Genomic DNA, 11,659 nt, shown 5'->3' with positions numbered 1-11,659 from the left:
TTTTTTTTTTTTTTTTTTGGATTTCCGAGTCTTTCTTCTTTTAAATCGCTGTCAATCATACTGTCACAGAAAGGCTCTCTTTGAATTATCAGAAAGGGGGAGGGATCAGGGGCGGGGCTGCTCAGGTCCAAAAGCCACACCCCCTCAGAGGAGATTTTTGCAACAGAGGCTTCAGATCACCATTAAAAACGGCTTTTTAGGACATTAAGGTTGTGGGAATTTGGTTAAAAACTTCATAATTAATAAAAAAAAAATTATCATAAGGGGACTTTAAACTACAAGTGTTTTTTTTTCTACTCCCTTAACTAATGTAGATTTATTTTTGCTTTTACACTTTAAATAAAATGCACATTTGAACTAATAAAAATCTTCTTTTTTCTTTTTAGAATGCCTTTGCACAAATCCAGCTCTGAAGATGGATCTGGAGGTAATTTATCTCAAGTTTCTGTCCTTATCCACAAATATATTGAAGTTTACTTTAATGCACCACCTATATGAGGATACCCTTAACATTTTTATTAACAGGCAATATATTTCCTGTATAAAAAATTGTTTTCAGGCAATAATAAATGTGATTTTTACAGTACTTTAGTGTAGAAATTGTGTTTAATCCTGCATTTTGCCAATTTATTTATTGTAACTTTTTAACCAATAACCGATTATTTCTGTGTTAATGGTTGAAAAGTTACAGTATGCTAAAGATTTTATGTTTAAGCGCCTCCATATCTTTCCTTCTTTTTAGGCAAATGGGACAATAAGAAGAAAAACAAATCCTTCTGGCAGAACTTCCGCAAATCTCAGCACAAACCCGTGGCTCGACAGACATCCAAAGGTTTGCTCCCGATTTCTTCTTCTTCTTCTTTTCTCTCTTCTTGTTTGTTGGTCCAAATTGCCCTTTGACCTCTCTGGCATTCGCTGCAATCAGGAGAGGATATTGGCTACGTGGCCAGTGAGATCACCATGAGCGATGAGGAGCGAATCCAGCTGATGATGATGGTGAAAGAGAAGATGATCACTGTAGAAGAAGCTCTGGCTCGGGTAGGAATCCCACAGATCTTTTTTTTTTCCCAAATATCCTCTTCATCCTGGAGTTGTCTTTTTAACCTCTCACTTCCCCTCATCTCTGTGTGGATTTGAATCCAGTCTCCCTCATGTGCTCCATAGTCTTGCAACAGTTAGCACTAAAACGACTAACTCACTAACCCCCTTTGAGGCCCCACGTTTAATACTGCATTGTCTAGTTCACACACAGACACACAAAGACCAGCTGGTGTGTCCAGGGGTTCAGAAGTGTGTTGATTTTTAGGGTTCGAGCTCTTGGTGTGTTGTGTGTTGTTAAACTGGTGATGACAAAAACCACTGTCTGGGTAGCTCGGTAGCTCAATAGCATCCCCTTTTGGGGGATTTCTGTGGTGCTTTGTGGGTTTTCTCTCTGACAGGGTGGATAATCATTCCTGGTCTTTTGATTTTTCAGCTTAATTCAATCAATTTCAGTTGATTCATCTGTTTTCTCTTCATTTTCCGCTTTTCTATCTTGTTTTTGGCAGTTTCAACTTAAATGCTTTTGCTTGTATGTAGTATTTAGAAACTGGATGAAGCATTTTTGTTATTGATCAAAGGTTTGATCAGGCTGATTAACCTTTGAAGATCAAATTTTTTATTATGTTTTTGCACTTTTTAATTTTTTTTTTTTTTTTACAGCTAGATGTCTTCTTTGAAAAAAGTTTTTGATTTTTCTTTTTTTTTTTAACGTTAAGTTGCATTCACACCGAGTATGATTTGTGCGACGGGGGCAGCCAGTTTCAATGTTAAAGGGTAACCAAACCATAAATCTACTTTTTTGACTGTTTATTTAAAAAAAATATGGATTTAAAGTGGCTATAAATTGCCAAATTGTTGACAAATTAAAATAAACTTGTTTCATTCTTGAAAATACACTCAAAAACTGCCCCCTACAGGTTTAATCGAAGTATTACATTTTAAACCACTTAAGTCCCACGTCATTTCAGAAGTCTTGCGTCATGATCTGCAGCTCTAGTCACGCTTTAAGTCGATGGTACAGAAGCAAATTGAGGTGATGTGAAATCCCGCAGTGCAATTTGAGAAATGGGGGCGGTGCGACAGTCTGGCAGCAGCTCGATTTGAGCAGTGAATTCCCGCGCGGCGAAAGAGGGCGAATTTGTCGCACGAAATCCGTTCGGTGTGTATGCATCTTAACACAACATAAAAAAAAAATCTTTCAGCATAATTTAAGTATTTTCACACTATAAATATATTTTTATGCCTCATAACCAATTCATAAGCAAAATTATCCAGTATATATTAGGGCTGCCACAATTAGTCGACTAATCGACTATTAAAATTGTCGATGACTAATTTGATAGTTGATTAGTCGTTATTTTATATTGTATGGAGTCAGAATTTAGTAAAGTTTAAAGTTATAATGATATTCTGCTAGCTTTTTGGACTATTTTGGCATTTATTAAGGTTTTTTAGGCTATTTTGGAGTTTTAATTTTAGCTACATGCTAGCTGTTTTTGCTAACAGGCTTTTTTAAAGGTTTTTTTAGGCTGTTTGGGAGTTTAGCTAATATTTCAGCTACATGTTTGCTTTTTTGGCTAATTCAGGCTTTTTTCGTTTTTTAGGCTATTTTTGTGTTTAGCTAATTTTTTTAGCTACATGCTAGCTTTTTTTATCTAACTTCGGCTTGTTTTAGTTTTTAGGCTATTTTGGAATTTAGCTAATATTTCAGCTGCATGCTTAAGCTGCTTAAGCTTATTCTGGCTTTTTTTGTTTTTTAGGCTATTTTGTGTTTAGCTACATGCTAGCTGTTTTGGCTAACTTAAGCCTTTTTTGATGTTTTTTTCAGGCCATTTTGGAGTTTAGCTAATATTTCAGATACATGCTAGCTGTTTTGGCTAACCTAGGCTTTTTTTTAGGCTAATTTGGTCTATAACTAATATTTTAGCTGGCTATCAGCATCTTCAGCTATTGTCACCAGCATCTTTTGCAACCAAATTCAGCTGACATTCTATCTACAATAATGTTAGTGTGAATATATCTAGTTTTTAGTTAGTTTAAAGCTAATTATGGTTAAGATGAGTGTTTTACATCCACTTTGTGTATGACGTGATTAGTCGATTAATCGTAAAAAATAATCGGTGATTAGTCGACTTTTAAAATAATCATTTGTGGCAGCACTAGTATAAATATTCATAATAGTTTACGACAATTAAAAGGGGTTGGATATTTATTTAAAAAATGAGAGAAATTTGTAAACTTTTAGGATAGATTTTAATCTTTTGTGTTTTTAAATACATGTTTTCCTGTAAACACTGTAAATAGAGTTTACAGCTTTTATTTTACCCGCATTAACTAGTAAAAAGCAGAAAAAGAGACTCAATAATTCATAATTCTTGAACACTACAGTCATTCATCATGTAAGCCTGTTCATTAAAGTTTCCATTTGAGCGGGAATCCCGTTTTCTGTTCATCATCAAGAGGTTTGTTTTAATGAATTATGAGGATAGTTTAAAAATGGGTTTGTTTGTGGATTAAACGTTCCATCCTGGTCTCCATCCACACATGCAGCCTGTTACTGCCTCACATGTTTCTCCGTGATGTGTTGGTGTGCAGAGGCCGCGTTCTGGATGGGAGTGGGTGGCCTCGCCCTCTTCCTCTGCCTCTCTAAACTCTTCTCTCCCGTGTAGCTGAAGGAGTATGAGCTCAACAAACAGTCCTGCAGTACTGACACTGCAGAGTGGACTGAAGGATCCGCGTCCAATCTAAACCAGTCCTCAAACTACGACGTAAGTAAACCCCGTTTCCCCCAGATCCCTCTGCTCTCTTGATGACTCCCACTTTTTGAGTTTTTACAGTTGTCGCTGTAATATTTCACAAATACAACTTCCCTTGCTAAATGTCTGTTACTGTTTCTCCACAATCCTTTTAACTTACACCTTCGCTTCAGTCTTCAATCCTCTTTTTGTTTTCTCTGCTTGTAGAACACAAGCCAGACCAACTCAGTTCATATTTGATTCCACCATGTCCCAACCAGCTGAAAAAGAATAATATTTCCTCTGAAAAGTCCATCCATGTCTCATTTTCTCCCCAAAAGCTGCTTGTGAATGTTGTTATTTTCTAAATAAAATGTCCTCCTGACATGAACATCTCATTTATAACTCGTCCCAACTGAGTGAATGGATGTCGGTTTGACGTTTGGACAGAGAGTGTGGCATTACTCGGTTATCTTCAGGAAAGCTGAGATCTCTATGGTACCTAAGACTATATAATACATTTAAAGTCTTTTGTGGTGTTTAATGGCTTTGATTCATGTAAATTGTGGAGGTTTTGCAGCCAAATATGCAGATAAATAAAAAAAAACTTTTTTTTTAATGTTTTTTATTCATTTGCAGTTCGCCAGATAGATACGATAAATAGACATGAACCAACGAAAGAGAGAGAATAGAGATAGATACTAGATAGATAGATACTAGATAAATGAATACTAGATAAATGAATACTAGATAGATGGATACTAGATAAATGAATACTAGATAGATGGATACTAGATAGATGGATACTAGATAGATAGATAGATAGATAGATAGATAGATAGATAGATAGATAGATAGATAGATAGATAGATAGATACTAGATAAATGAATACTAGATAAATGAATACTAGATAAATGAATACTAGATAAATGAATACTAGATAAATGAATACTAGATAGATGGATACTAGATAGATGGATACTAGATAGATGGATAGATAGATAGATAGATAGATAGATAGATAGATACTAGATAAATTGATACTAGATATGTTGATACTAGATAGACAGATATATACTAGATAGATGGATAGATAGATAGATACTAGATAAATTGATACTAGATAGATGGATACTAGATAGATGGATACTAGATAGATGGATACTAGATAGATGGATACTAGATAGATAGATACTAGATAGATGGGTACTAGATAGATGGATAGATAGATAGTTACTAGATAAATTGATACTAGATATATTGATACTAGATATATTCATACTAGATAGACAGATATATACTAGATAGATGGATAGATAGATAGATAGATAGATAGATAGATAGATAGATAGATAGATAGATAGATACTAGATAAATTGATACTAGATAGATGGATACTAGATAGACAGATATATACTAGATATATGGATAGATAGATAGATATAGATATATACTAGATAGGTGGATGGATAGATAGATAGATAGATACTAGATAAATTGATACTAGATAGATGGATACTAGATAGACAGATACATACTAGATATATGGATAGATAGATAGATACTAGATAAATTGATACTAGATAGATGGATACTAGATAGATAGATAGATACTAGATAAATTGATACTAGATAGATATATACTAGATAGATAGATAATCGATAGATACTAGATAAATTGATAATAGATAGACAGATATATACTAGATATATGGATAGATAGATAGATACTAGATAAATTGATACTAGATAGATGGATGCTAGATAGATAGATAGATAGATAGATAGATACTAGATAGATAGATAGATACTAGATAAATTGATACTAGATAGATATATACTAGATGGACAGATAGATATATACTAGATATATGGATAGATAGATACTAGATAAATTGATACTAGATAGATAGATACTAGATGGACAGATAGATATATACTAGATAAATTGATACTAGATAGATGGATACTAGATGGACAGATAGATATATACTAGATAAATTGATACTAGATAGATGGATACTAGATGGACAGATAGATATATACTAGATATATGGATAGACAGATAGGTCCTAGATAAATAGGTATATAATAGATAGATAGACATTGTAGATAGAAACTATAGATAGATAGATACTAGATAGATGGACACCGTAAATAGATTCTGTAGCTAATACTATAGATACATGGATACTAGATAGACACTGTAGATAATGTAGATATTATAGATACTATAGATAGTTTAGATAGGTAGATATTATAGATAAATAGTAGGTTGATACTATAGATACTAGATAGATACTATAGACCAGGGGTGTCAGTCCTCGAGGGCTGGTGTCCTTTATGTTATCCAACCAACCAACCTGCCACTGAAGCTCCATATTGGTCGAACACACCTGATCCAGGTAATCAGCAGCAGATAAGGCCACATTTCTGGAAAACCAGCAGGATGCCGGCCCTCGAGGCCTGAGTTTGGACACCCCTGCTATACATACTATAGATGATCATATAGTATCTACAGTACACATGATTGTTTGCGGATATGTTTATTATCCTGAGAGTACATTTAAAAAGGACGTGCAATTATTTTTGTTGTTATTATTACTATTATAATCTATAACTTTGTATCTAATAGATTGTATTCTAACTTTTAACATGTTTAAAACTATCTGAAATAACAACAGATGATTGATTCTTGGAGAAAAAAAAATCCAATTTGTCTAAAAATAACTTCCTAAAAATATATTCTGTATTTCTTCATGAAATAGTTCTGGTATTTATCTATAGTCGCTTGCTAGCGATGATTATTTACTTGTTTGTCCTAAAAACAAAAAGTAACATACGGTTATTTCATTTCCCACGCTTTGAAGCTTCCTCAGATCTGCTGAAATACAATTTGATCTAATCAGAAAATATCAATCTAGAATCAACAACTGAGGAAATTCCAACTGTTTTAAGAGACGGATGCTTGTATGTTTGTCTTCCTCCCAGAAAGCGTTTTTACCAAATCCATTTGGAGTTTTCTCCCCCTCTTCTGTTTCCATAGCAAAACAGACTTCTGGGTAATGACTGGTGATTTCCTTTCCTGCACAGAAGTAGGTCAATCATATCATGAAGGACCTCCGTTGGTGTGGAGTGGGTTTATCTCCTTGTGGATTCATGGGTGTCCTGGATGATTTTAATTAGCCGGTTAAACCCTGTGTTGCTCATTTCCCGTCAAAGGGAGATTGATTGACTGGGGATTTGAAATGCAGAAGCGATGGAGTGAGGAGGAATGATTGTTTAGGGGAAGTCTCGGTGCAGACGAGAAAACGGGAGGATAAAGACCTCACAATCGTCTCCAAGGCTACAAGTGTGCATCCTCTTCAGGAATTAGGCCTCAGAGGACATTCCTTCTCATGTTATTCCTTCTTGTTGTGAGTGGTTCTGCTCATCTGCATGTGCAGAACCTGGCAGCACACAGCCGCTGTGTTCCATGTTTTGGATGCCGCTCCATCAGAGCCCGCATTCCACTGCTGGTCATTAACGATTTGGGGGCCAAGGCGGGGTCAGAGGGGCTCAAACGCCGGGATTGTTCTCCGAGCACAACACGCCTTTTCTCTGCTAGCTAGGCAGCGCGGCACTTCCAAACAGTCCCTCATTCCTGGGAGCTGAATTCACTAACGGGCTCATCTGCCTTTGTGTGCTGCGGCGCAGACGGGCTCATCCGGGGGGGATCTGCGTGAGAATTTAGGAACTGCAGATGTTTTTTTGGTTGTTTGGGGTCTTAAAAGTTTAGAAACGAAGGTGGTAAGTTATCCTGAACTCACCGTTTATTTTGTGCTTGATCAGTTTAGTGGCGAAACTTTCTAGAACTGTTGGTTCTGGAACGTATTGGATTTCAAGAGTCATTTTTTTCCTTATACCGACTTTTTGATGTTGTGGATTTTTGTTTTGCTGCCAGCGATTTTAAACATTCCAATTGAGTCAAAATTGCATGTTTTTAATTTTTATTTTTCCTTACTTTTAAGCTGCTTTATTTATTCAAAAAAAGGATAAAAACTGGATAAACTTTTCAAGCTTCAGGCGCAGTGATTCTTCAGACTGTCAGGACATGACAGAGATGGATTTAAACGTGAATTGTCAAAGACCGATTTACTAGATTTGGGTTAATAAAATCAATTAATCAATTTGGATTGATTTAAGCTTAACAGATCACTAATCAATTTGTAAAAATATAAATCGATTTAGCACACAAAGCTAAAGTACGCTAGCTTGATGCTAACGTGTAATGGAATTTATAATAGGGCGGCTAATGCTAACGCTAGGTCGACCTAAACATACATTGCTGAGTAAATGAACGTCTTTAAATTATTTTTTCCAATTTTTTAAAGGTAAAAAAAAAGATAAAGTAACAATTTGTGGTTTAAAACAGTTTTCTTTTGCTCATATCTTTTTCTTCTTCTGGAGTAAGGTGTAATTCTATAACAGCATCGCCACCTAGTGGCCAAACTGAAACGCCCTCCAGGAGAAGCAGAACAATGTTTACAATGTTAATGATCTGAACATTTTTGTTCTCTTTTAAAGAAACAGTGTAACACTTTATATTAACAATCTCATTATTTTATTAATACATTTTACAATATGTGGACTGTATCAGATTAATATATTCAAAAAATGTATTTCTAAAAAATGTGTCTAAATGTGTTGAATTAAGGGGATCTAGTCGATCCAGGCTTTTGTGAATCAAATTGAATCAAATCGTTTCTAGAAATTATAATCAATACCCACCTGTACAATTCACCAGCTGTAGTTTTGCTCGTGGAAAATGGAAAAATTAGTCCAGGTTGAAGTTGTTGCCTGCAGGAAATGAATTGTCATCGTGTTAGTGGACTTGTATCAGAGCATGGTTGTATTTGTGCGCTCATGTCAGCAGTCTTTCAGCCTTGTGTGTGTCAGCGGGTTAGTGTGCGACCTTGAGCGGTTTCTAATAAAAAAAAAAATGGTAAAAAAAGTATTTTCCGATTCATTCGAGTCATTCCGAAGTGTCATTGTTGTCGTGCATTTTTCCAGGAACATGAACCTCACACAATGCAGTGGGCCCCCATTCCTTCATCCCTCCATCTCACTCCTCACTAACGTCCTAAAAAGACTCTATTTTTAGTTTATTTTAACAATCCTTAAATGTGTAGTTCTAATGCTGAGCTGGGAAGTTTGTTTTAACCTGCATTTTGATTCTTTGATTCAACAGGAGTTTTTTGAAGTGTGTCATCCATGTTTTTTTTCATGGTTTTCTCTCCCAGCAGTCTCGAGAGCAGTCGGATGACGAGCAATCAGAGGACTCTGTGAAGTTCAAACGGCTGCACAAATTGGTTAATTCGACACGTCGAGTTAGGAAAAAACTCATCAAGGTGGAGGAGGGCAAGAAGCACGCCCCCGAAGGTTTGTGACTCCGCGTGACAGAGAGACGCTCGCCTCCTGACAGCTCAGAGGAGGTTCTGCTACTGTGTGCATGTCAGGAAACAAGTTCTTAGTGCTGTGATGCATTCAAAAAAATCAGAAAACTGGCTTTCATTTCCTAGATCCAAGAAATCACCTCGAATACGATGAAGTATTAGGGCTCCCAAAAAGGAAAAAAAAAACTACAATAAATTATTTTTAAATATATTCAAATTGTATTAACAAAAAGTCATGATATTATTAGAAAAAAATTCTAATTTTATGAAAAAAATCTTAACATTTATGAGAATAAAGTCACAATTCTACGAGAATACATTTTTAATATTATGAGAACAAAAGTATCATTTTTCAACAAAAAAACGTAAAATTAATAGAACAAATTTCTAATTTTATGAAAATTTTAAGTTGTAAATTTAGAGGGCAAAAATGTAATTTTTATGATAAAAAGTCTTAATTTTCCAAGAATCAAGTTTTAATATTATGAGAATCAAAGTCAAAATAATAAAAAAAAAAAATTGTAAAATTACGAGAAAAAGTTGTAATTTTAAAATAATGAATCCATATTTTAAAAAGTCAAACATTTTCAAGAACGTGGATGTAAAATTATGAGGAAAACGTCTTAATTTTACGATTAAGTTTTAATATAAGAAAAAAGTTACAAAATTTAAAAAATGTGCTGGTAATATTTTGAAAAATGTCAACATTTTTAAAAGTAAAGTTGTAAAATATTGAAAAACAAGAATAAACTCATAATATTCACAAAGTAAAAGAATTGCAATAATTTGTATTTAACATTTGAGGAAAGTTGTAATATTGTGAGAAAAAATATAAGCGAGGTTATAAAATGATGGGAAAAAAAGTTGTACATTTTATGAGAGCAAAATTGTGATATAAAAAAGGAAAAATTTTCTGGGATAACTTTGTAAAATAATGAGGAAAAAAGTCTTAATTTGACTTGAATGAAGTTGTAATATTATAAGAAAAAAAATGTTACAAATTACTTTAATATTATGAAAAAAGTCAAAATGTTTGAGAACAGTTTTAAAATAATGAAAAAGTTGTAATTTTGCAAGAATAAAGTCACAATATGAAATAACTAAAATTATGAGGAAAAAGGTTTAATTTTACAAGATTTAAGCTGTAAATTATGAGAAAAATATAAAAACTTTTAAGAACATGGTTGTAAAATTATAAAAAAAAGATGTCATTTTTGCAAAAATAAAGTTGTTATATTATAGAAGTCAAAATTTTCCAGAATAAAGTTGCAAAATAATGAGGAAAGAGTCTTAATTTGACAAGAATTAAGTTGTTATATTGAGAGAAAAAAAACATTTAGAATGTAGTATGTTATGAAAAAAAGTAAAAATTAAATAAAGTTACAAAATAATGAGGAAAAAGTCTTAATTTGACAAGAATTAAGTTGTAATATTATACGAAAAAATATAAAAAAAATCATAGATCTCGGTTTTTAAAATTATTGTAAAAAGTCGTATTTTTTATGAGAATAAAGTTATAATATTATACAAAAAAAGTAAAATAATAAATAAAGATGCAAAATAATGAGGACGAGTCTTAATTTGACAATAATTAAGTAGAAATAGTAAGAGAAAAAGTATTAATAAATTTAAGAATGTGGCCGTCATTTAAAAATGTTGTGAAAAAATAATGAAAAATTAGAATAATTTTACAAGAATAAACTCATAATATTAAAAAAGAAAAGCAATTTTAATTTGGATGTAAAATTATGAGGAAGATATTAAAAAAATGAGAAAAATGGTTGTAAAATAATAAGGAAAAAGTCTTAGTTTTTATGAGAATAAAGCTGTAATATTAATACATTTTTCTTGAATAAAGTTAGAAAATAATGAGGAAAAAGTCTTAATTTGACAAGAATTAACTTAAAACAATTTTGAAAATGTGGTTGTAAAATAATGAGGAAAAAGGCGAAATTTTTATGAGGATAAAGTTGTAATATTATATAAGAAAAGTCAATTTTTTTATTTAAGTTGTAAAATAATGAGATGTTGTAATTTTAAGAATAAATTTTTAATATAAGAAAATAAAAAGCAAATGTTTTCTAGAACAAAGTTGTAAAAATATACTAAAAAAAGCCGTACTTTAATGAGACTAAACTATTTGAGTCAACATTTTATGGTCATAAAGTTCTCATTTCATAAATTATAAATTGAAATGTATAAGATTAAAGTCGTGCATTAATTAAACAACAACAATAGGACCAACGTTGTGTCTCAGTATGAAATGATACTTCCTGGTAGAGAACTAAAATCTTTTTTTATCTCGATAGATTTCCTGAACCTGGAGTTGCCCCTGACCTGCGATGACGGCACCGCTCTGTACACGGGGGTTCTGAAGAAGCCCACCTTGCACCAGGAGGCTTCTCTGCCGTCCCTTCCTCACGATCAGCTCTCTCTGGACGGAGACA

The 11,659-nt window shown here is 33.1% G+C and overlaps 1 protein-coding gene across 8 annotated transcripts in view; it reads left to right on the top strand.

The window, feature by feature from the left end:
* Positions 1-11,659, top strand: part of sash1a (SAM and SH3 domain containing 1a) — a 235,838-nt gene that overhangs the window by 197,935 nt on the left and 26,244 nt on the right. For 4 of the 8 annotated variants that reach the window (XM_036210506.1, XM_024290687.2, XM_036210511.1 and 1 more), the window contains exons 5-9: positions 387-427; positions 743-832; positions 926-1,038; positions 3,711-3,809; positions 9,060-9,198. In XM_036210506.1, the coding sequence (XP_036066399.1) occupies positions 387-427; positions 743-832; positions 926-1,038; positions 3,711-3,809; positions 9,060-9,198 (482 nt within the window). The remainder of the gene's footprint in view (positions 1-386; positions 428-742; positions 833-925; positions 1,039-3,710; positions 3,810-9,059; positions 9,199-11,659) is intronic. The other 4 variants (XM_036210507.1, XM_024290688.2, XM_036210509.1 and 1 more) reach the window with 3 other exon arrangements.

Source organism: Oryzias melastigma, linkage group LG24 (genome assembly GCF_002922805.2).
Source record: "Oryzias melastigma strain HK-1 linkage group LG24, ASM292280v2, whole genome shotgun sequence".
NCBI classification, from domain to species: domain Eukaryota; kingdom Metazoa; phylum Chordata; class Actinopteri; order Beloniformes; family Adrianichthyidae; genus Oryzias; species Oryzias melastigma.
This window is presented reverse-complemented; position numbering and strand designations above follow the sequence as displayed.